This window comes from Mustelus asterias, chromosome 10 (assembly GCF_964213995.1).
Source record: "Mustelus asterias chromosome 10, sMusAst1.hap1.1, whole genome shotgun sequence".
NCBI lineage: Eukaryota > Metazoa > Chordata > Chondrichthyes > Carcharhiniformes > Triakidae > Mustelus > Mustelus asterias.
In genome coordinates, this window is record NC_135810.1 from 120,555,711 (window position 1) to 120,582,267 (window position 26,557).

Genomic DNA, 26,557 nt, shown 5'->3' on the forward strand with positions numbered 1-26,557 from the left:
CAGGACCAGGTAAAGAACGGAGGGAAAGAGGGAGGTGGGTCTCACAGCAGGGGGAGAAGTGGTGTCTGAGGGACAATCAGAGCAGGGTGTGGTTATTGATGGAGAATGGGATGGAAGGGGGCCCTTAATAGAGGTTCCTACCCCCCAATCCAAGTGGGAATGCACCATGAGGCAAGATGGTTGAGGCTAAGCAACTGGACCAGGTTAGATGCTGCAGTGGAAAGAAAGTTTTGGAAGGAGATCACTTTTACCAAACTAACGAAGCAACAAAAATAGAGTACGTTAGACAACCAGTTTCCTCAAATGCATCCTGTCATGCAACTCAATGGATGAGAGATCAATCTGTCAATCAGTAATACAAATGCAGAAAGAAACAACGTACGCTGATATCCTAGAAACTCAAACTTACTGATGTCTGCCAATGTGATCTTCCCCTAGTAGGAGCCAGAGGGTTGGAGGTAATAAAGAATGTTTATGAAGCATTTATAAAATACTCATCAGTTTTAATTTATTTCATAACACACCAAGAACACGAGTGCTCTTACTGTAAACAGTTGTCACAACTGCCCTGGCCAATTACATTTAACCCAACAGCTGTACCAGTCACAGACATACAGAAGGGGAATACTGTCATCTAAACTGGCAGCTATTAGAATCTTGCTGCTAATGAGCCAATCAACGTTTCAAAAATGATTTAACCATTAAATTTCAAGAGCAGCAGCTATAAGGCCAGGGCCATTACTATTCAACACGGGCAGGTCTCAGAACATAACGACACAGTCCTGCTCAAAAGATTTCCATTTTCTCGGGAGCATACATGGCAGTTACCAAGTTACTACTGCACTGGTCAATGTAGCTACTTTGAAAGAGAGACAAAGCCTGTTTGGTTAGGAATGCTTGTCCAAGAATTCTTTTGGGGAAAAAAGGGAGCAAAAGACTGAATGATGCAAACTGAGATCTGGGTTCAAATCCGGCTAAGGAAATTGTGCGTTTGGGTCGATGGAGGATACCTCAGTTCAAGCAGTCTCATTCCAGCTCTTTCTAGTCGGGGTAATCCACAGCACAAATTTCACCATCTCTGCCTCTAACCACGCTGTACCTGACATGGGCAGCACAATGTCAGAAGCACCGGGCATTCACACCACCAACATCCCTGAACTGCAGAGCACAATATTTTTTTTTAAAAAGAAAGCCCCGTCCCCCAGAATATAACACGCTCCAGAAATTTTTGGAACAGCGACTGTTTGATATTCTTTTCAAATCAAAATTTACCAGAGATAGTCTCAATTTTAATCCCAGTCTGGTGGGCAATCGGGACACTGCACAGTGGGTTTGGATCTCCTGAACCAGGTAGAGGGAATTGAAAATTAAATGAGGCGTGGAAGGGGCTGGACAGTGATAACCTACATCAGAATGGTCACATGGGGTCTCTTTTGCACCAGTGCCCCATTTTTACATGAAATGCATATCAGCAATGCCAGGCTTATAGTGGTATAAAAAAAACGCCCAAGCAAACTTTATTGCTTATCCAAACCCTCTGTGAAGCAATCCTAAAAAAAAAGTCATAGAATCCCTACAGTGCAGAAGGAGGCCATTCGGTCCATTGAGTCAGCACCAACCACAATCCCACCCAGGCCCCATCCCCGTAACCCCATGTATTTACCCTGTTAGTCCCCCTGACACCATGGGGCAATTTAGCAAGGCCAATCAACCTAACCCATATATCTTTCGAGTGTGGGAAGAAACCCATGCAGGCACGGGGAGAACGTACAAATTCCACACAGTCACCCGAGGCCAGAATTGAACCCGGGTCCCTGGCACTGTGAGGCAGTAGTTCTAACGACTGTGCCGCCCACAAATCTAATCTTTAGTTTTAAAATAAAATCGTAGCAAACATCCAAAAGTCTGCGAAGAAAATGCACCACTAGAACATGGAAAAATGCTAACATCTGGCATTTGAGCTGGACACCATTTCAGAGTTAAAATTTCACAGAAGTAAAAGACCAAACCAGCACAAAAGATTTTCAGCGCTGGTCAAAAATGGGAATGTGCGTGTCTAACAACTTGGTTGAATCTCACCATGAAATAGCAAAAAGAGACACATCGGATGATTTAGACAGTAAATTAGGGGTCCGTTCCTGGAGTTTAGAAGGTGATTAATTCACGTTTTCAAGATATGAAGGGGGACAAATAGGGTAGATTGTTAGAAACTATTTTCACAAGTTGGACTGGGAGCATAGTAAAAGTAAAAACTACTTTGAGGTCTTTTGGAAGTGAAATTAGTAAACACTTCTACACAAAGGGCAATGATAGATTTTGTTATCCATAGATATTAAAGGATATTAGCGAAAACGCAGATTAGCTATCATCTCACTGAATACCGAAACAGGGCAGAGGAGCTAGGTCCAGGCCCCAAGTTCCTCGTCAGAAACTGGTCAATAAACCAAAATGAATGATTGCAGTCAATTCGATACAGAATGAGGCAGAGCCACTTGTTTATACTGACAGTGTTCAATTTGGTATCTATTGCATGGTATTCGTAAGAGGAACACGACATTCCATATTTGTCTCTCGGTGAAAACCACAGACCACTGCCCTTATCAAAAGATCTTTCTCTGACTACTTCCCTAACCCTTTCAAATGTTCTGCTCAGCATCTGGAGACTGGAATTTCCCCTCCCTTCAATAATTACAAAATAAATAATTTTAACTCTTTCAATTGTTAGCTCTGAAGGGCATGGCAAGTAATCACCCACGTATTATTTCGATGTTTTTAGAGGGTGAATGATGTAATCCTGGGGAATCTCCCTGACGTCACAAGCCACTCTTCTGTGTAGCAATTTGCCTGAAAACAGACGTTCCTATGATTTCTATAATTTGTGTGCTGATATGTTTTAAATCTAAAGGAATAGTCCAGGGAAGACTGACGTGATGTACACACGCATAAACACACACACGCTAATTTGTTTAGCTGACGAAAGGTACAATTCTCCCACATTTTAGACTTCATTTTTTAAACTCTCAAACTGTTTCCATGTGATGTCCTAACAATGCAATCATACCCAATTCATGCAAACTGCTGAAGTGCCAAGAATGCAGCAAATCACTTGAAATAAAACTGTTATTTATTGTGTACTAGCTTCACTCCAGGCTGTACCTGAATAAATATCATAAGGGAAGGCCACCAGAATAGAAATCGGTCACTAGATCAATTGTTTTGGGTCAGTCTTCTGTCAGGGAGCATAGATTTTGTGTCTAGCATCTCCATATTACTGTCATTTATAGCAATCACGAAACTTGCATTTTTATTAAGTTTTACCATAATTTCTTGCGCAAGAATCTAGCAAGTACAAGATGAGATCATAAAAAATCAGTTTACATGTGCCGTCTCTCTAGAATACGGTAGCACAGTGGTTACCACTGCTGCTTCACAGCTCCAGGGACCTGGGTTCGATTCCCGGCTCGGGTCACTGTCTGTGTGGAGTTTGCACATTCTCCTCGTGTCTGCGTGGGTTTCCTCCGGGTGCTCCGGTTTCCTCCCACAGTCCAAAGATGTGCGGGTTAGGTTGATTGGCCAGGTTAAAAATTGCCCCTTAGAGTCCTCAAATGCGTAGGTTAGAGGGATTAGCGGGTAAATATGTGGGGGTAGGGCCTGGGTGGGATTGTGGTCGGTGCAGACTCGATGGGCCGAATGGCCTCTTTCTGTACTGTACGGTTTCTATGATTCTATGAATAGTTTTTATTGAAGTAAGTAGGGATAAGAATCTACTTACCGTACATAGTACTTACCCATAGATTGCCCCCATCTTCTGGGTAACCAATACCACCACACAATTTGCACAACAAACGATATAATTAATACTACTAGCTTAAAGAAATGGCCAAATAATAGTAATGTGACATTCTCCAGGTGAAATGTGGCCATGTAAATCTAGGTCAATAAGTTGATCTTCTGGATGTCTCCGATTATCAAGGTGGAAGCTTACTTCAGTGAGCTGAGTTATAGAGATATCTTTTCTTTATTATTAATGGTACACGTGTCAAACATGTCCCTCCCCACCATCCCCTCCCAAGAAAATTTAATCTCAAGTGTATGATCTCTGAAAGCAGCTGGAAGGATCAGATTAACGTGCCCAGAAATTTTAAATATTCCTATTGGGAATGCTGAGCAGAAGAACTCTTAGAGATACGGCCAATTTTCAGAACGGTGGAAATGTGGGGATCGTCTCCAAATTGTACAGAAAAGTTTTTTTTTTTACAAAAAGGACTTCCTACACAAGATTCGCTTTTAAAAGTCTCAATGTATGCAGAGTCTTCGTTACAGATTTCTCCTTTTTAAAAAATGTTGCTATGTACATTTTCTCTTAAAAAAACCACAAATGTTTGTCTCCTTGTGGGCAGGTTTCTTCAGACTTTGACGAGTGCCTTGGTACAAGTTTTTGTTTTGCCCCTTATCCTTTCAATGTGGCTGCCCAGTGGTGCTTTCTGTTGAACCGGATTCCATACCCTCTTCATTACTACTGTCCACGTCCTGTTCCATGGCTGAATACTGTACAGATTCTTCATCGGCGATTCGCTGGCTGGTAAAGTTTGTGATGTCCAAGAGACCACTGGGTTCGACCACTACGTTTGAGCTGGATTGACTGGGTATGGAATACTGAGGTATAGACTAGGAAAGAAAGAAAATAATCACAGAATTTGACCCAATCTAACTGTGCAGGTGCTAGCTCATTAATCCTATTTCCTTGTATTTTTTAAATTATTGAATTTTCTTGAAAATAACATTACAGAAAATAGTCACATGCTCTAATAACCCAGTGCAGAAAAACATTCTAATATCTCTCTTCAATATTCTAGAGTTAAAACTAAATTTATAAAGGAAAAAATTTGCTTTAACATAACATCTTTCATGGCCTCGAGACATACCAAAGCATCTCACAGCCAATTTTACAGTAATTTTGAAATTAGTCACTGCTGAAATGTGGGGAAATGGACCAGCCAACCATGGGCACAGCTAGTCCCACAAACAGTAATAAATGCACAACCAGACAATCTGTTTGGTGATGCTGCTTAAGGAGTAACTATTAGTCAGGAAACGGGGTTAGGGTTAGCACTGCTGCATCACAGCACCAGGGACCTGGATTCAATTCCGGCCTTGGGCGATTGTCTGTGTGGAGTTTGCACATTCTCCCCGTGTCTGCCTGGGTTTCCTCCGGGTGCTCCAGTTTCCTCCCAGAGTCCAAAGATGTGCAGGTGAGGTGGATTCATGGGGTAAATGTGTGGTGTTACAGTGATAGGGCAGGGAGTGGACCTGGGTAAGATGCTCTTTCGGAGAGTCGGTGCAGACCTGATGGGCTGAAAGGCCTCTTCCTGCATTGTAGGGATACTATGAACTTCCCTGTTCTTCAGATAGTGGCTACAGGACTTCTTCCATCCAGCTAAGGAGACAGATACAGCTCCTATTTAAGATCTTATTTGAAAGTCAACAACCTCAGACAATGAATATTCCCTCAATACTGCATTGAGGTGTCAGTCTGGATTACATGCCATAGTTTCTGGAGTGAGATTTAAACCCAGGACCTTCCGACACCGAGTCAGAGTTACTGATTTGTAAACCAGTGAAAACAACTTTCCATCACCTACTCTTGCAAATTTTGTGACTTTGAAAGCCTCTTTAGACTTCTCCCCTTAACCTTCATCATTCTAAAAAGGTTCCAATTGCTCAATGGCTCCCCATAGCTATAACCTCTCATTTCTGACATAATTCTGCTGATTTTGTGAAGTCAAGACTGCACACACAACAACAAAACACAAATTAAACCATGTACATGAAACACAGTTGTATATAATTGATGTAATGTATAGAATAATAATTTTTCCCCAATACACCATCCCGTCTGATCTCGGGAAAGCTACAATAACATATCTAAGAAAGTCCAAGTGTATTGCAGTATTTAAAATGAAACCACCCTATGAAGGACAAGGTTCAGTGTTAGAAATCGAAGTTTAGAAAGAAAATAACAGAAAAGAAGGTAATGCGAGACCAAACTCGGGTTTCAAATTGAATGAAAAAGGCGAGGGAAGGAAAGGCAATTTTCACAAAGTGACCAGGTAAGTCAGTTCCTGATGAAAGATCATTAACCAGAAATGATAGTCTGTTACTCTCACTTCAGACGCTGCCTGACTTGATGTGTATTTCCACCATTTTCTGTTTTTAATCCAGTCTGATTTGGCCTTTAATTCAATTCCTTTCTAAGCTGCTGATTCCCTTTCCTCATTAGTTTTACTAACATCTTAGAACTAACTAGGTCTGTCTTCTTTCATTAATTAATTTGATTGCACAGATTATTTGGTTTCTAAATTAGCCATATAACTACACTCCGTGATAGAATGCACATCAACCTTATACACCAGTTCTAGTAGTTTTCTATACTGACATACATTTTCCAAAATACAGTTAAAGTAATACCTGACAATTTACTTATTTAAGATTGTTGGAAAAACAAATAAACGTTTCCCCCAAAATGTATTACTGCCAATTCCCTAACAAAGTTAATTAACTTTTGCAAGACTTGTGTTATGGAGAACTGAGAATTAATAATAAATAAAATGGTAACCCTCTAACCTCCAACAATACAAGGCAATTTACAACTTTGGTTTCTAAGTTATCAACTCACAGAGATGCTAAAACAAGCACAAATATTTGTTTAAAAATCCCCTCTAGTGTAAATGCTTCATTATTGTATTAACTTCATATTAGTAAATTTCATTCTCATTTTATCGTGACCTACTTTCACCTTTAGTTAATTGTTTCTGCTTATGTCAAATATCCTTTTCTTAATTTTTACACAAATATGAGTTTAGAAAGTTACCATTTACCAATCTCTTCCTGATTTTCCCCATTCCTTCTTGCTCCAGAAGTCAGTAACTACAGCTAAATGCAGTCCCACATAATGCTAGTTATCATTTGATAGTCAATTTAGGCCTTACTTAAATTATAAATCAACCTTAAAGGTGAGCACCAAGAATCCTTTCAATTAATAGGTGCATCACAATCAAGCTTAATCCTGCCCTCAACTGGCATTCTTACACACGCATTTCCAGTGGGAGTTGCTGGATAGCAATCAGGAGCAGAAGGTGGCAGATTTCCCCCTCCAAAACACCAGTCCACCAAGACTAATTGTACCAGCTCCGTGACCACCTCAGGTAGGATCAGCTAAGTTCGGACAGACAGAGCGTTGTACCGGGGACCTATTTGTGCTGTATGGCTCAGCTGCTCACTGACTTAAGTGGGTTTATTAATCTAGTTGGAAGGCAAGGACTGTTGTAAGTCTCCTCCTATTCAATAAATAACTACATTTTTGGCTTTTAGCTAACCTGCTTCATCCTGGTTATTTACCGTCCATTTTGGGAGTGGCACTTGCCACAAATACTGCAGTTGCATTGGCTCATTTTCACAGCCGGACTTTGGAAAACAGATGTAGATGCATTATAGGTGGGGCAATATCAAATGTTGACACTTTTTAGTGCAAATTTGGAAGTGGCACTGATGATTTGCTAACCCATCAGTAGCCCCCAGAGTTTGGCAACAATCAGAAGAGTAAACTCATTTACTCATCAAACACTAGGGATTTTTTTAAAAAATTGCTCTTTATGTGTGTAGTGACATATTTTCAGTGACTCCAGACATTAAAATGATTTAGAGCTTTTAAAAAAATTTACAAGAGGATTTTGCCAGATGCAGATGACAGAAACCATAACTGTGCATGTCTGTAACCCAAGCTCAGTGTTCAACAAAAAGGTGCGAGCCATTTACAACTGCATCTGGAATGAAATTTCCCCCTTGTACTGTTTTAGTAAAAATGTGATTTAATCGGTCTTGGAATCATTTCGTTTTTGGAGCTGTTGATAGGTGACAGAACAGAATGCCTCTATGGTGCACGTTCTTCCAGGCTGCGTCAAGAGTTTAAACAGATACGCATGCTTACCTGAATAAGAATATCTGCGGATATTTCATCGGACTTCTCCTGTGTTACATTCTGAATTTGAAGAAAATGGCTTTGAACAGCCTTTCCAGATCCCTCAGCCTCCCTAGGTGGAAGGGTCTTCGCTGGGGGCTGTTTGTTTTGCTGCTCTTTTAGCACAGGGGTCACAGATGGTTTCTGGAACTGATTTGAAGGGCCTGACTGCAATGAGCTTACTTTCTGTGCAGTGGGCTTCCTCTCTCTGCTAGTGTCTACTAAGGAGGCTTCCGCATTCATTTCGATCTGGGCCTCCATCATGGAAATCTTTAAAATGTCTGTTTCCATTGACTTTTTGGAAGATTGCACCGTGTAATAGTTTGTCGCCATTACTGAACTCTCTGAGCTGCCACTGGCCGTTTTCGTGATGGTAGTGGCCTGGTAATTTCCAAAGGTTATTTTGGTGACCGTTGCTCCTTGCGTTATGATGGCTGGCTGTGCCTGCAAACGTCAACAGAAGCCCTACAGTAACCATTAAATGACAATGGGAGAACAGAGCAGAACAGTCTGGGGTGGTTTTAAAAGTTACTCCGAATCAGAACAGTTCTGATGAAGGGTCTACAACTAGAACATTTTTCCAGCTTTCCTCCGATTGAGTTGCTGCGTATTTCCAGAATGTTCTGTTCTTATTTCAGTTTCCAGCATTTGAAGTTTTTTTTTTGCTCTGTCTCTCTGAATCAGTGAAGATCTGGAATGTCACAGTAGGCTGATCTAGGGACTGAGCCCTCCTCTCCAACTGTAGCTCTCCCTTCCCGCAAGCCCATCAAACTCAATCAGTCTTTCGCCCTGGGATCAGTTCTAAGTAAACGCCCCAGTGTCAAACTGAGTCATGCAGGCCAGGAAATTTCCAGGTTTGATGCCGGCCTGTACCGAGCGTCTGGATCTTTGGACAGGGCAGGGGTAGGGATTGTAAAATTGGCCATGGTGTCCTGGGAAAGTGACAGAGGTGACTAATAAATGCTATCCATTCCTGATTGCTATTCAGTGAACATTCCTGAAAATTGCTTGTGTGCAGATTGTCAGTAAACACAGGACTAGGCTCGGGTGCAATGCTGCCCATAAGTCAAAGCCTCCCAATACTCCATCTAAGCTCACACCTAAAAATTGGCCAATTGTGTGCTCTGAGAGGGCATTCAGAATTCATGAAACTGTAGTTCAACATGGAGGGAGGGAAAAGCAAACTAGCTACGCAAGGAAATCAGAATATTCACAGTACTTATAAAATTAAATGTTAAATTTGTAATACTTAAAACTTAGACTGGCTAAAAAGGAAACATTACCTTATGCTTAACCATCCAAAAGTTATTTTAAGATGAGTTTAAATTTAATCTGCTCCATCAGCCTTGTTAGCTGAGATAAAGCAAGTCCATTCCTGTACATTACAAGGAAAGTGCAAAGAGGCTACAAATGAACAAGATGCAAGTCTTGCCTGCCTGTTAACTGCAAAATGAGTTCATTCTCAATTCAGCGCCTGGTGGCTTTCACCCAATGCACCAAACTGCTGCTATTTTGACACTACACTGGCAATCCCAGTAGCTGAGGCAACACCCAGGAAATGGGAAACTCTCGTTCTATAACATGGGACACCTTTCCAAGCTTTTGGTTGAGGTAGAATGTTGAGGCATGCTAGAATCCAGAAGTAAAAGTCCAGTTTCCTATCCAAAGACCCACAACAACTCGCTCGCTATGGGGCAATTTGAAGGAGATGGCGGTCTGGTGGTAATGTCACTGGACAAATAATCCAGAGGCTTAAGCTAACATTACCAGAAGGATGTGGAGGCTTTGGAGGGAATACAGAAAAGGTTTACCAGGATGTCGCCTGGTATGAAGGGTATTAGCTATGAGGAGAGATTGAATAAACTGAGATTGTTCTCCCTGGAAAGACGGAGACTGAGGGGCGACCTGATAAGTTTATAAAATTATGAGGGGCATTGATAAGGTGAACAGTTGGAAGCTTTTTCCCAGGGCAGAAATGACAATTACAAGGGGGCACAGGTTCAAGGTAAGGGGGGAAAGGTTCAGTGGAGATGTGCAGGGGAAGTTTTTTTTACACAGAGGGTGGTGGGGGCCTGGAATGCACTGCCAAGTGAGGTGGTTGAGGCAGACGTGTTCGCGACATTTAAGACTTATCTGGATAGACACATGAACAGACAGGGAATAGAGGGATACGGGCGGTCGGTCTAGATAGGACAATGTGATCGCACAAGCTTTGAGGGCTGAAGGATCTGTTCCTGTGCTGTACTGTTCTTTGTTCTAATGCTCTGGGGACATGGGTTCAAATTCCACTGTGGCTGGCAGTTGGTGGAATTTAAATTCAATTAGTCAGGAGTGTTAAAAAAGATTATTTTAATCTGCCATCCTGCCACAGCAACGTGGTTGATTCTTAACTGCTCTTTGAAATAGCCAAGCAAGCCACGCAGTTCAATGGGCAACAAATGCTGGCCATGCCAGCGATATCCATGAAAGGGTAAAGAAAAACATAGCAGGCATTGCACTGTAGTTAGAGTACAGAAACAGGGCATTCAAACAGGTCTATTCCAGTTCTTTTATACTCTAAACGACCCTCCTCACACCATATTTCAGCTAATTTGATTGGCATTCCCTTCCATTCCTTTCTCTGTCCAGCTTTCCCTTAAATACAGCAATGTTATTCACCTCAATGAAAATGAGAGGAACTCGAGGTGCAGAATTGCAACATTCTATACATCACGCTGGAGCTCCAAAGCACTAAGCTACCTTATTGAAAGATGGCACTTTTAGCTTCGACTCCAAATTATCCACTTGGGAAAGTAATACCGTTCCAAGTGAGCAGGCTCACTTCATCTACTGTTGACACCACAGTCTTAGCAAAGCAGGTCCTGCAATTCTCATGCTGCAACTGAAATCAATAGACATTCCAGTGTGTTTTATACTGGATAGGGGGAAGAAATACCAAGCTAATTAATGCAAGATGCAAAGTCCAAGAGCATTTATCAGCTGCAGACTTTCTGTGCAAGAACAGAGTGACAAAATTTTAGAATTAGAACAATGTTGGCAAACAGCAGATCCAGGAAAATCATCTTCAAAACGAGGGGTTGCAAAATACAATGTCACAGAGGATAGTCACAAGGAAGTAAAGGTATTAAGGAATATGGAGAAAAAGTCAAGGAATCTGGAGTTAAAAGTAAGACTCAGCTTACAGCTAGCAAAATGGCAGACTAATTGTGATACAAATTGTTCTAAGAGACCAAAATATTCATATTACATGTTTAGTTGAAAGTACTGAGAGCAAATTAAGCGTGGCAACTTCTAGCAATCTCTAATCTAATCTCCTGAGGCCATTCTAATTTTTATAGTGCATCCCTACTGATTTCATCTGCCAAACCACTCTTACCAGAAAGATCTGTATTTAAAAACATGCAGTGATCAAGTTACTGGCAAATGGAAATAATGAGGCATGTCTGATTTATAACCAAGAAGAGTTATAATTAGCAATTAAACTTATAAAAGTCCAATTCTTGCTTCAAAGCTAATCAGCAGCTTTCAATGGAACAGTAGCAGGTTTGCTACTTTTGGCCGCACACTCCTGGTTTGGAGTGGGAGTGGGGAGATTAGCAAAGTTTCCAGCTACTGGTCATTATCCAGAAGGGGGAGGAAGCATAAATAGTTAAGTTAAAACACGCACACAAACACACCAAGAGCGCTTATAGTAATCAAGTTCAGATCATTTCCAAAAGATTCCGGTGAGTACATCACAAACCTTCAGAGTGAATGTCACCAACCATTGTCATGCAGCATGCAAACTACTGTTCACTCTGATCCCTGCTATCTTTACATTATGGTAATGAACAGAAGCTGCTGAAAGATATTATACTCTCCCAGCTATTATGCAATGGTGTTACCTGGCCAGGAAGTGGTTGTTCGGATGAGACAGACTGTTGTTTTATGGTTAGCTGGGTCTTATCCGGCTGATGCTGCAGATGTGTAGGGGGCTGTAACTGGGGCTTCTGTTGTGCTTGCTGCAGCAGTTTAGGCAGTTGCTGTGGCTGTTGTGCTTTCACTGCGATCACCTGCAGCATGGTTTGCTGTGTCTGTGTCGTTGCTGTGGACACTTGCTGCAGTGCTGGGGATTTGGTCTGTGCCACCTCCTGAGGTTGCTGTAGTTGCTTATGTTGCTGGTGGCCTGGTAGCACTGAGGTGTTGGACCTGTAGAAGAGGCCTGTCTGCGGGTCCAATGTGTCCCCTTCCTCTATTTCACTTTCTTCAGCCTCAGAGTCATCTTGCTTGGCTACAGCACCCTGACCAGAAACAGCTTGTAATTTTATTGGGATCTGGATGCAGATTTCAGGAATAAAATAACCAACTGAAGATTAATGCGAGACATAATTGAACTCCTCAGTTTAAAATTTTTCATTCTTTTGAGATCCGGCAAAGAGAAACACAAACCACATAATGTTGCTCAAAATCTTCAGTGCAATAGTAAAAATGATCAACGGCATTAAAATCCTTGTGCCACAAGTGTAGGTTCAAGTCCTACTCCAGGGTTTAAGCACATGATCTGGACTAGCCCATACCAGTGCAGTATTGAGGAATGATGCACGGTTGAAGGTGCACCATTTTTCAAATGACACATTAAAATGAGGCTACGTCTATCTGTTCCAAAAGGTAGAGTTGATCTTAAATCCCAAGGCACTATTTGAATAGCCGAGTTTGGCTAGCTTTTGCAAATATGTACTCCTCAGTCAACACAACCATCAAAAATATGTAGTCATTTGCCATGACAAGTTACTAAACTTCAAAGAAATTCTTTGCAAGTGAAGCACTGAAATTTCTGGATATGATAAAGCACCAAATCATCTTGTAAAAATAAAGCTACAGTTGGATTACATATTTTTAAATGAAAAACTTGTTTTAATCCTTCTGGACTTTGAATTACTCAAATCAGTCATGTTCAAAATATTTTAATTTCACCTTTACATTACTGTCAAGTACAAAGCCAATAAAGCATGATTGAAATTGACAATTTTAAGCTCCCATATGTTTGTTCATAGGGTGTTACATGGAAAATAAGAGCAGCAGGAGGCCATCTGGTCCTTTGAACCTGCTCCGCCATTCATTATGATCATGGCTGATCAACCAACTCAATAGCCTGACCCCACCACCACCCCGCTCCCCACAAGTGTTGAACTGGTTACAGGTACAAAACGCTGAACTAGGAACAATGTTTTGAAAGTAAATTAAATTACCAAGGACTGTACAGATTAGAAAAACACTATTCCGCTTGTTCTGTTGACACTTATTGCCCATCTCTATTTGCTCCATTGTGAGCTTGCTTCCTGATTTTTACTGCATGGTTTTTACTAGTCTCATCAAAGGACACCAAGGTGCAACCAAACGGCACAAATCTGGAATCACCTGTAGGCCACATAGGATCAGTAAGTATGACGGATTCCCTTCACTGAATGACATCAAGTGAACCCACTGGGTTCCAGCAATTTTCACGGTTCTTTTCCCTGCTTCAAATCCATAAATTCAATTTCACAACTCACTGTGGTACAATTTGAACTCAGTCAGAATGAGCAGAGCACATGAGGAGGTGGGGTTGGAGGTCTACGTCTGTAATTTTTCCCCAGAAAATTCCAGACTTTGCCTTCACTGGGCACAGACCAGGCTTTTCCCCATAAGGGGGACACAAAGCTGCATGATTTTGGCTAGCTAATGTTACCCTGCCACATTGCCAGGTGCCTGGGAAGGTACATATGCAGCAAAACTATATGAAGAGAAATGGTGGGAAAGAGAAATGGTGGTGGGCGGGGGGGGGGGGAAGTATAAGTAAAATAGGAGAACTTGACGTAAATAAGAATGGACTTTCCACAAAGTTGAAAGCTTGGATTTTAATTGTAATGATTAATAATTTCAAAACAGCAGAGCTATTAAAAACAGGTTAAGTGGTTATTGGTTAATTGCTGTTTGTGGAATCTTGCAGTGTGTAAAATGACTGCCCATCAAGTTAATTTATGTTTGAGACACAATTGGCACTATACAATTTAAGCAGCTCTTTATTCACATCACACGTATTGTAAACAAACATTACACACAATGTAAAACAATTGTATTCTCTACATCCAAACCTATATAACAAGCATAAAACAGGGCAGAAAAAGCCCAACCTGCCCATCAGTCTGCTATAATGCAGTCTCCTGCACAACCCTCCCCAACTACTCAGGCAAGGGGAAAAAACCGGTGACCAATTTTGGGAAAAACCCTGGGAAATTCTTCCTCGCTCCCGAAAGCCGTGATTAAGCAAGTGTGGAAAGCCAGTCAATTGGCTGACGAAGCACATGGCTCCGTTTTCTTGCAGAGGGTTAGGTTTTTCTGAATAACTTATAATGGTACAGCAAATCTGGGCAGGTACTTTGAATCTATTAGCTTAACCTGCCCTTGGTCAGTGCACTGTATCATTTGGCTGTGTGAGTGGAGGTCTGAAGAATATACTAAAACACAGAAACAGCCTAGCAAACATAAACCACATCTCAAAGAGATTGTTCTCATCGTAGCAGTAGCCACAATATTACTTTTAATCCCCTTCTTGCTGAGCTGAAACACCAGTAGTACTGCACCAATTGTCCTTTCATACCTCACCTAACTGATGCTCAATGGTTTAGACAGCTTTTTAATTATAAGTAAACAAGTAAGTTTATTTATTAGTCACAAGTAGGCTTACATTCACACTGCAATGAAGTTACTGTGAAAATCCCCTAGTCGCCACACTCCGGCGCCTGTTTGGGTACACAGAGAATTTTTAGCATGGTCAATTCACCTAAGCTGCACATCTTTGGGCTGTGGGAGGAATCTGGAGCACCCGGAGGAAACCCACGCAGACACGGGGAGGACGTACAAACTCCGCACAGTGACCCAAGCCGGGAATCAAACCCCGGTCCCTGGCGCTGTGAGGCAGCAGTGCTAACCACTGTGCCGCCCAACCCAATCATACTCTCACCTCACATCCATCTACATGGGAGGCAAAAGGGATTTGCTGATGAACAATCAGGAGTGGAAAGTCTAGTTGATTTTCTTCTTGCTAAGGGAAGTAATTGGAGCAATCTCCTGCCTGATGATTTTATTGCCAACAAGTGCCAATTGCAAGAGAAGCTACAAAGAGATCTTTGGAGCACATTGGATCTTTGGACTTGCACATTGTCCTGAACTCTAACATCTCCAAGAAGTGCCCTTGCTTGGATCCAGGAAACATTTTTGGTCAATTACTTTGAGCCCATGGCAGGTCCAATGACTGGAGCTGGAACTGGGAGAGCTTTGAGTCAACAGTGCACTGAGCAGCAGTTCTGGCACCAGTTGATTGGCTCTACTCCTGCAGCAACAGGAATGGCCAGGAGTGCTGGTGGAGATGGCAGAAGCAGGGACAGCGAGGGCCAATACTTCCAAGATTCAAAACAGCGAGGCCTGGTACAATTGTGGTACTCTTACTATCTACCAGCTTCCATCTTAAGAAGCAAAGGGAGCTCTATATTGCAACTAAAATAAAAAATCCCTTTATATATTTTTCTCTAACTAATCCAGCTGGCAGCCCTATTTGTAAAACATTTGTGCATTGTCAAGTAATTACCTGCTGTAGAATGTGAGTGACTGCGATTGCTGAGGATACTGGAACAGATTTCATCACCGCAGAAGATTGTGCTGTTTGCTGCTGTTGACCACTTGGTAAAAGCGATGTCAGTGCTACTTCACCAGAACCAACACTTGAACCAGACACTGCTGGTTTGATACTTTTCCCTACATTAAAAAGGATGCTCAGTCATTAATGAAAATACGTGCAAAAGGGAAACAATAAAATCGCAAAAGACAAACCTTCGCCAGTTGCAAATGGAGCCGGAAGAAAATACGGAAACAAAGTACAACACTTTCCCTTCCTGCCATCCTCCCCGGATCCCCCACCTCACCCGTAGCAACATGACATTAAAGGTAGACCTAATTTACAAACGGGGCAGGGGCCAGTTTGTTTCTACTTTAATATTTCATTAAAAATTTCTATGGATTCCATGGATTTTTAAACAGAAGCTAACGGACCAATGTGATTCCTGGCACAATTCCCAACATCAGCACCAATGGTGTGTTTCAAAACAGGCTTCAGAGAATAGTATTACTTGGTTTCTTCATTTTATTGGTTGCTTTTGCAGCCAAATAGAGTTTGCTGTTTCTGACTCAGAAATTCTTTACCTCAGCATCCAGCTTCACAGATAATTTTTCATGAGGTTGGCTGCAGGAATTTAGTGCTGAAATTGTAATCAGTAGCACAGCACAGTGTGGCTGCAGGCATTTAAAATCGCTATCTGGTTTTGAATTGAACAAACGGTCAGGCTACAAAGGGTAAACCATGGGGTCAGCTGCGCCAGGCTCTCTGTGCTCCAGCCAAGTTCCGGTGCTCATTACCAGATAGATTAAGAAGAAGAGAGAAGGATAAATGAACTGGAACTACGCCATTACATGCAATGTACACTTGAAAAATAACCTAAATCTGCCTGTTACTAAATAAAAATAGTTCCCCCAAACTGCTTTGTACACTTGTCAGTGAGATAATCCATGTGCCTTGTGAATAGCCTGCAATTTCCTTTTGCACAATGTCCCCTTTAAGACCAAGGATGGGCTGGGGAGTTTCTGGAAGAGTGTTAATTGGTTTCCTGATTATGACATCCTAGGTTCCAAGAAATGTCTATGTGACCTGAGGTTGCCATGGAAATGAGCAGCTAAGAAGCAAAGGGTAATTAGGTAACTAGTTACACTGGTGTAAGGCTTCAGGCGGTATTTATTTTCTGCAGTTCTGAACACAGAATTTGAGAAAGGGGAAACAAGCAAGGTTCTCTCCGAATGGACGAGTGTTTTTTTTTAAGCAGTTTTCAAACAGGTCCTTGTGGTGAAGTAGGTCTGGAGCAGAGGCCGTATTACCAGGCATGTTATTCAATCGGAAAGAGCAGGGTGCTGAAGGGCAAGGAATTGAGGATTGGAGGGCCCACCAGGCTGTTTAGAGATTGGAAAAGGAAGTCTCTGGGAATTCTGCACCAATAGGGCCATCACGGCCAGAGCGAGACAGGATTGTAGATGTACACCTTCTCAGTGGTAACCCTGGCCGGTGCTTCATAGAACATAGAACAGTACAGCACAGAACAGGCCCTTCGGCCCACGATGTTGTGCCGAGCTTTATCTGAAACCAAGATCAAGCTATCCCACTCCCTATCATCCTGGTGTGCTCCATGTGCCTATCCAATAACCGCTTAAATGTTCCTAAAGTGTCTGACTCCACTATCACTGCAGGCAGTCCATTCCACACCCCAACCACTCTCTGCGTAAAGAACCTACCTCTGATATCCTTCCTGTATCTCCCACCACGAACCCTATAGTTATGCCCCCTTGTAATAGCTCCATCCACCCGAGGAAATAGTCTTTGAACGTTCACTCTATCTATCCCCTTCATCATTTTATTAACCTCTATTAAGTCTCCCCTCAGCCTCCTCCGCTCCAGAGAGAACAGCCCTAGCTCCCTCAACCTTTCCTCGTAAGACCTACCCTCCAAACCAGGCAGCATCTTGGTAAATCTCCTCTGCACTCTTTCCAGTGCTTCCACATCCTTCTTATAGTGAGGTGACCAGAACTGCACACAATATTCCAAATGTGGTCTCACCAAGGTCCTGTACAGTTGCAGCATAACCCCACAGCTCTTAAACTCCAACCCCCTGTTAATAAAAGCTAACACACTATAGGCTTCAGATGGAATACAGTTGCTGGTGAATGAGACTTAACGGCAAAATGACTCAGTGCGAAGTGAGATATCCTACATAGCTTTTCCAACTGGACCTCCATTACGAAACTGCACAGGGTGTACTATTTGTGTGGAATTTGCAGCATATCTTTGTTGTATCGGATATTTAAAGGGAAATTAACCTTGGTGTTTGAAATATCCTTTACTTGTTAATTACTGTAATTTTGTTCCGTGGTTTTCTTTCCATTGGTGTATGGGGGAATTCCTTCCTTTTTAAAAAGTTATCAATTTCTATGGGGATTGTGATATTAGTTTAGCAAATAGTTCAGAATAGAAAAAAAAAACAGATTTCCAAAATCTGTCAGCTAGTAAAACATGCTGGCAATTACTCAAATAATGGAAACAAAACCTTTGAGTGTTTAAGCTCTGCTCAAGCATACATACATCTACAGTTTGTCAGTTTGTTTAGGTAAGGATGACTGGCAGTGCCACAGAGGGAACATTCACCAAAAATTAAACATCTGATGACGGCAAGTGAGAATTTAAGGCATGCAAGTACAGATTACTGCATGCTGTCAATTTTCCTTTTCATAAGAAAAATTCCAGTCAAGATCCAATATGCAAAGCAATTTTATAATGATCCAGCTGCATTAAGTTTTCTACACTTGCTGCAGGAGTCCCACTCCTAACACACGCACACACACCATACACACACAAACACAGAACTGTGTCTAAAGCTACTGGAATGCTGCCACCTGGAGGCTTTAACAAACTGGGAAAATTATAGAATCATAAAATCCCTACAGTACAGAGAAGGCCATTCGGCTCATTGAGCCTGCACCGACAATAATCCCACCCAGGCCCTATCTCCGTAACCTCACATATTTACCATGCTCACCTCCCTGACACTATGGGGCAATTTAGCATGGCCAATCAACCTAACCCACACATCTTTGGAGTGCTGGAAGAAATTTGAGCACCCAGAGGAAACCCAGGCAGACACGGGAAAATGTGCAAACTCCACAGTCACCCCAAGCCGGAATTGAACCTGGGTCCCTGGCGCTGTGAGGCAGCAGTGCTAACCACTGTGCTACCATATTCCGAATTATTAGACGAATTACTGAGATGCACCAACTTAAACTTCGATTGTCTTAAAAAATAACTTCCACAACAATAAAGATACCTTCATGCAATTGTCCCTTTCCCACTTCTGTTCATGTTAATTGTACAGTTGTCTATCTTTCACTGCCCGCTTGTGACTCACATACTACCCATATTATAGCGGCCGCATTTCTGTTTCTGAATGCGTCTCCCATTTGTCTTTTCCATCTTATCCCAGTAATCTTGTTTGGCAGGCATAGATCTTCCTTCACTGATGTACTCAATCTTTTTTAAAAATAATGCCCCATTCACTTCACTATGCACTATATATAAGATATATTCCGCTTCGGAATTTGTCCGATTTCACTCACCAAAGACTGATTCCCCGAGAGGAAATGGTCAAATGCAGCAAGAAATAAAGGAGAAAGAAAGAAAGTTTGGAAGTGGAAGGATAAAGACACAGATTAGTTGCAGGCGATTGAATTTCTTTTACCTTTATTGGAAATTGGAAAATAACTCGTGTCAAGCTAGCTGGTGAACATACGTTCTAATCCTAACAAGTTGTAGAATCTTGCTTACACATCGGAGTTGCAGAAAATAACTATTGCAGAGAGAGTGAGCAAGAGAGTTTAACAAATAATTCAGTGGCCTTTTCACATATTGCTAAGTGACATCTCGGATAGCAATGGATACAACAAACCCTGAAGCTCTAAAGATTCAATCAGCTTGCTGCTCAGAAGGAATGCTCCTTTGGCAAAAGGAATCCAAGTCTGTGAGAATTCAGTACAGCAATGCTTCAGAACACAAGGAGGTGAGTTTGACAGCAACATGGATCACAGTGCCACAATGAAACTGGGTCTTTCAATAAATAAAAAGCTGAGTTTGAAACTCCACAGTCTCTCCTGAAGATAATGGCATTTGATGGTGTATTGTGACAAGGACGCTGTTCAGCATTTATAGTGATTTTTAAGACTGCAAGTGTTTGCAGGATCTTTAACTATGGAAGCCATCACAGCTGAACCCAAATTTGATAACCTGTATACCCAAACCTTTTTAAGCAAGTATTAATGGAAACTAGTCAGTGGAGAAAACTCCTGTTCTCGTCTCTTGTTCCATGCTCATCAGCCGGAGTAACTAATTGGAGAACACTGCCTCAAATAAACCTAAAGAGTAGCAGAAATGGGCTAAAACTGGATTAGTAATAGAACAGATATGAAGTGTCCATGTCACCAGCTCAACACCAGAGCAGCTTACAAAGTTTCTAAGTCTTTCAGGTTTTGTGACCTTCTGGCATGAAGCTACTGAAGGTGATTGAAAGGGAAGGATATTTACACTGTGCTTTCTTTATAAAAGTCAGAAAAATAACAAATATTTCTTTAGCGTACATTTATAGTCTAATAGCCTTGTTTTATTTTAAATTCAAGCCACCGTGATGGACACTTACCAGAGCTGAAGTACTCTGAAGCCAGCTCCGAGTCGAGTGCAGTGATGGCTGGGCTTTCTGGTGACAGTCTCTTTTCCTGCGTCATTTGGATTGGGACTGCCATCTGACTGAGGTCGATGGTAGGCTGCCGAGATTTAGATTCCAGCTTTTCTTTACCTATACAGAGTACAAACAAAAGTGTCCAGCATCATTTCCGTCACCCACTCGACTCCTCATGAAGATCAATTCAAACAAACTGCTCAGGAATCACCTAAATGTAATTAAAGCCTGCATGCAGAAATATTTCTTTTAAATCTTGTCCAGTGTTTTTTTTCCTGTTGGTGCATGGCGATTCCTTTCTTTTTAAAAAGTTCTCAGTTTCAGGAGTTACTGGATTACAATCTCTCTAGCAGGAATACTGGCCAATTCCTTCACACCAGAGGTCAGTTGAGTTAGTGCAGACCAGAAACCACTACAGGTGGCTACCCGCTCACTCCTGCTGCAGTGTGCATGTGTGCGCACGCATTTGTATAGACACGTCAATGGAAATACAAGTAAATAAAATCACAGAGTTGGAGTAAAAATAAGTAAATAAGTGGTTAGCACTGCTGCCTCACAAGGACCCGGATTCAATTCTCAGCTTGGGTCACTGTCTGTGTGGAGTTTCACATTCTCCATGTGTCTGCGTGGGTTTCCGCCGGGTGCTCTGGTTTCCTCCCACAGTCCAAAGATGTGCGGGTTAGGTTGATTGGCCAGGTTATAAATTGACCCTAGTTTCGGAAGGATTAGCAGGGTAAATATATGGGGTTACAGGGATAGGGTGGGATTTTTGTCGGTGCAGGCTCGATGGGCTGAATGACCTCCTTCTGTACTGTAGGGATTCTATGATTTTATGCAACAGTAAGTTTGTATAAAGCAATGGGTAGGCGACAGCTGGCGCTGTGTATCCTTTAAGCCACCCTATCATGGTAAGGACATTGAAAGTATAGAGACTGCAAAGTAGAGAATGCCCATGACAGCACTAGTGGTGGCAGATGATATTCATAAAGGTTAGGTGCAAGATACTAGGACAATTTTCACTGGAGCAGAGATTTGTCAAGATTTTCAAATTAGCTAGGTTTTTGGAAAGGTGAACCAGGAAACTCTTTCCTCTGTTCAATGAATTGAGTGTCAAGGGATCATCAATTTAAAAGCATCACCAAGAGGAGAGACATTAGGAGAAGTTTCTTTATACAGAGGTCTGCCAGAGCATGGTCTGCTTTGTTACAGGACACGGGTCAGGCAGAAGCCACAGCATCTTTTAAGAGCGGAATAAATATTTAAACCAGAAAGATCCAAGGGTATGGAGAGATAGCAAGAAGGGCAGCAGGATTAATTTTGGATTGCTGGAGCAAGAACTGGTACATACGCAATTGACAAATGACCTCTGGTGCTAAAAGAAAATTGAGATTTGCCAACAAATTACTCACCAGCCATCCTTGCAATCACTGGCAATGGAGGTCAGGCTACTTACTTGTAACAGAACAGAAACTATCACTTATTTCCAAAATTCAGTGTTGCTTTTTGCCAAAGTACAAACAATTCCTTCATTGGATAAAGGATTATAAATAGCTGCAAGTGCTTTTACTGGCAAGCGGCACTAAGTTCTAGCTCGCTAAACGAGCACTGAAGTGACACTTTAGGTAACTCTTTTTGGACATGGTAGAAGTTACTAACTCATTCTTTATCTATGTCCTTGCCACACAAACATTAGCAACTATGCCAGGGGAGCCATAGCATAAAATAGTAATTAAGCAATCCAGAGCTATTGCACATCACCGTAAGAGTGCAACAGGAAGGAGCCTGGGAACATATTGGCAACCTATTATTTTCCTTGGAAAACATGCCTGGCAATCTGATGGAGGTAAAGGAATAGGAAGGAAGGAAAGATGCAGACATCAGCCACTGAAAGTTCAAATTAAACTTAATTTCAGTGCCAGAGCATGGGGAAAATAAGAACAAGTATTGAATGCAAGCCCATCTGAAGACGTCAGCATGGTTAGAGAAGCAGAGAGCGGCACACTGCCAGCACATTAATGCACCCACCATGATTAAAAAGAATGTTTGATGAATGCAGAAACTGTTGGAGAAAGGCTTTTCAGGAGCACGCTGAACTGGATGAAAACGGAGGAGTAATTATTGGGGACTTGAGATGTCTGGAGTTCCCGTAATCTAGCTCTTGACTGTAACTGTCCAATATTAGTAGTAAGATAAAGGAGCTTTTTCTGATGCAAGTAGTCTCAGCACCCTAGATCACAACTTGACCTGACTGCCTACTCCTGTCACTTCCCCCTCCTTTGAGCATTTCGCCTTGTTCTACACCTCCACCCCTTTCAAAATTATAATTTTCTCCTGCCCTCCCAAGTACGATAAAGATTTTATCTTTCCTCTCTGTCTCTACACTGAACAACTTCAAGATCCTCTTATCCTCACTAAATTTCTCCAATGTAAATAGATATCCCTCCAGGTGGTGTCGCATTCTCCTTTAAATCTGTTGTCATCACCCTTCTCCTCAAAGGTCCAACCTCTGACGCCACCATCTCACCTCGAAGCTCCTTTTCCCCGTCAAAGTCCTTGAATGTGTTATTTCCTTCCAAACGTGTGTCCATTTTTTGATGTTTGAATCCCTCCAATCAGGTTTCCACCACTGCCACAGTATCACAGTTGTTCTTACCAAACTCACAAATGCCATCCTGTGACTGTGACAACGGTGGACTTTCTCTTTTGTCCTTCTTGACCTGTCTGCAACTTTTGACATGGTGACCACACCATCTTTCTCCAACACCTCTCCATTGTTGTTCAGCTGCCTGGGACTGCTCCTAAGTGGTTCCATTCTTATCTCACCCAGCCAGAGAATCATTTGCAATGGCTTCTCTTCCTGCTCCTGCACTGTTACCTCTGGTGTTCCTCAAGAATCTATCCTTGGCCATCTACTTCTCATCCATATTATTCCCCTTGGCAACATCATCTGAAGGCACAGCATTAGTTTTCGTACGTACAATGACAACACCCAGCTCTACCTGACCACCACCACCTCCACTTGCTAAATCATCAGACAGCTTATCTGACATCCAGTAATGGATGAATAGAAACCTCCTCCAACTAAATACTGGGATGAATTAGAATCATAGAAACCCTACAGTACAGAAAGAGGCCATTTGGCCCATTGAGTCTGCACCGGCCACAATCCCAACCAGGCCCTATCCCCATATCCCTACACATTTACCCGCTAATCCCTCTAACCTACGCATCTCAGGACACTAAGGGGTAATTTTAGCATGGCCAATCAACTTAACCCGCACATCTTTGGACTGTGGAAGGAAACCGGAGCACCCGGAGGAAACCCACGCAGACACGAGGAGAATGTGCAAACTTCACATAGTGACCCAAGCCGGGAATCGAACCCAGTCAATTAAGTCATTGTTTTCAGTCCCAGCTCCATTTCCTAGCTAGCGAATGGATCCCTCTCATTGGCAACAGAGAGATTAAACCAGTGTGTTCATACCCATACTGTCACATTGGACTCCAAGATGAGCTTCTGATGTCATATTCCTGTCATCACTAAGAGCCTCTATTTCCAACTCCATAACATCACTCTACTTCACCCTGTCTCAGCTCAACTGCTGCTGAAACCCTTAGTCATGCCTTTGTTACATCTAGACTGGACTATGTTAAAAGACTCTTGGCTAGGCTCCCACATTCTACCCTTTTGTAATCTTAAGGTCATCCAAAACTCTGCTGTCTGTGTTTTAACTCACAAGTCCCTTCCCACTATCATGCCTGTGCTTGCTAACTTACATTAGCTCTCAGTCAAGCAAAGTATTGATTTTAAATTCTTTCTTGTTGTCCAATGGCCCCATGGCCTCACCCCTTTCTACCTCTGTAAACTCGGGATATCTGTGCTCCTCTAATTGTAGCCTTTTGCACATCCATGATTTTAACTGTCACATCATTGCTGGCTGCGCCTTCAGTTGCCTAGGCCCCAACTCTAGAAGTCCCTTCCTCCTCCTCTCGACCTCGCTTTCCTTCTTTCAGACGCTCCTTTAAGTCTACATCTTTGACCAAGCTTTTGATCATCTAACTTAATACTCCTCACCTGGCTCAGTCTCATACTTTATAATGCTCCGTGAAATGCCTTGCGACATTTTATATGTCAGTTATGTTATATAATGTGTTTATTACTGCAATGCTGTTTATTTCAATCTCTCTGTGTATAAGCTAAAAGCTTTGCTGGTTGAGGGAAACAAGAGTTTCCTTAAATCTGCAATTTCTTAAAGCATAAACATTTGCTCACTCTTCCATCCTCATATTTCTCCCCACTTTATAGCAAGATTAAACTAGCAGTTCAAAGAATGCACACCTGTCTGCTGGAGTTCCAACAATGCTTTAATGGTGGAGGTTGCTGACTGGGGTTCCCCAGAAACATCTTGATAGATAATTGTGGGGCTGGTGTCCATGGCAACTTCATGTTCTGTCCAATCCTGGCTCCTTGATGAAATGACATGAACCACTTGCTGAGAGTCTGCAATTAAAAGCACAATTTTATTAAAACTGCAGAATTTTAACTTTCACCTTGCTAAACCATCAACACGGTTAGAGCATTATGTGGCCGCTGGCAGGCTGAAAGTCAAACACTCTCTCATGATATTATACATGTACGGTAAGTTCACCTGATGGCTCAGTTGGTTATGGTAGTGTGCCGAGTTCATTGACCTCAGCTGGGTTACCTTTGAGGAGACAACAATTTACCTCAGCACTCCTCAGCTGAAGTCAGTAAGCCGTGTTCCTACTTGTCACCTTCATTCAGGGGTACCGGTTTTAATGACCAAATATCCCACTAACACATCATTTTGGCTCTCAGAGAAGGAATGCTTAGTAAATGGTTGTTGGAAACCAATTCCCTTTTGATATCTTCAAAGTGAAATGGTGAGAATATATTTACTTAGGAAGAATAGTGAGCTGATGCAAAGGCACAGGAATAGGCTATTCAGTTCCTTCAATTTGTCCCACAATTCAAATCAATTCATGGCTGGTCTGTACCTCAACTCTCCCTCTCCATTTATCCATCTTGAACTGCTTCCTAACTTCACTCTGAATGGCTTAGCTTTTTAACTTTAAGATTAAGCCTCCTTGTCCTGGATATACCAGCAGAACAAGTAGCTTTTCAACGTCTAATCTTCTCAAATCCTATCACTTTCAATACCTCTATTTGATTTTTTGAATTCTTTCATTGGATCTGATGTTGCTGGTAAGGTCAGCCATTTATTGTCCATTTCTAATTGCTCTTGAGAAAGTGATGGTGAGTAGCTAATCTTTACCCCTCAGCCATCTAAACTGAAAGGAAAAGGCGGCAATTTTATGCAGTAATTTAATCCTTTAAATCATTCTATAATTCTGGTAAATCTATGTTGCATTCATTCCAAGGCCTATCCATAATCACCCAAAACAGAATGCAGCGTTCCAGATGGGGTCAAAACAAGGGTTCGTACAACTAAGCACTACTGCCTTCCCTTTACATTCCAGTACCATTGAGGTAAGTCAGTCTATTAGCATTTTACATTACTTAATGTACACTAACCAAAAGTAGTTTGCACTGTCAGTGCTCCTCTTATCGCAATGCTCAACATCCCCCCCCAAAAAAGCAGCAATTCTGGGAAATGTACAAGCACTTTTGAGGGCAATGATGACTGGAGGGACACAATGCAACAGTTATCAATATTCTCTTAACTTCACCGCCTGACGAAAGTTATAACTTCTCTTAACACAAGATAGCACAGCTAGAGCCAAGTAATCAGATTTTACCCCCCAAAGCATTAACATAGCTTTGTTCACTCTTTAGGACAACCTGAAACCTCAACAATTATTAAATTAGTCAGTGTCATAATGTAAGGAAATACAGCAGCAGACATGCACACATGCTCACAAACATCAGTGAGGTAAGTAACCAGATAAACTGCTTCAGTGACATTGGTTTGAGGGATAAATGTTTATTAGCACATTGGAAAGAACACTCCTGCATTTATTTGAATAGTGTCATGGGATCTTTTACATCCACTTGAAAAGGCAGATGGTGCCTTGGCTTAACATCTCACAAGAAAGATGACACATCCAGCACTGCAGCACTCCCTCAGCACCACAGATTACAAGTCTCACAAAAGGGGCCAGAACGCACAAACCCTGACTCACAAGGGTGAGACTTGAGAAGCATTTCCAGTGAGAAAGA

At 42.0% G+C, this 26,557-nt stretch overlaps 1 protein-coding gene across 22 annotated transcripts in view; it reads right to left on the reverse strand.

Annotated features, from left to right (window-relative positions):
• Positions 1–482: 482 nt before the first annotated feature.
• Positions 483–26,557, reverse strand: part of emsy (EMSY transcriptional repressor, BRCA2 interacting) — a 69,540-nt gene continuing 43,465 nt past the window's right edge. For 8 of the 22 annotated variants that reach the window (XM_078222545.1, XM_078222541.1, XM_078222539.1 and 5 more), the window contains 6 exons: positions 24,695–24,856; positions 20,311–20,472; positions 15,624–15,790; positions 11,902–12,330; positions 7,988–8,461; positions 483–4,668 (listed from right to left, as the gene is read on the reverse strand). In XM_078222545.1, coding sequence (XP_078078671.1) covers positions 4,459–4,668; positions 7,988–8,461; positions 11,902–12,330; positions 15,624–15,790; positions 20,311–20,472; positions 24,695–24,856 — 1,604 coding nt within the window. In that variant the 3' untranslated portion in view covers positions 483–4,458. The remainder of the gene's footprint in view (positions 4,669–7,987; positions 8,462–11,901; positions 12,331–15,623; positions 15,791–20,310; positions 20,473–24,694; positions 24,857–26,557) is intronic. The other 14 variants (XM_078222556.1, XM_078222552.1, XM_078222555.1 and 11 more) reach the window with 5 other exon arrangements.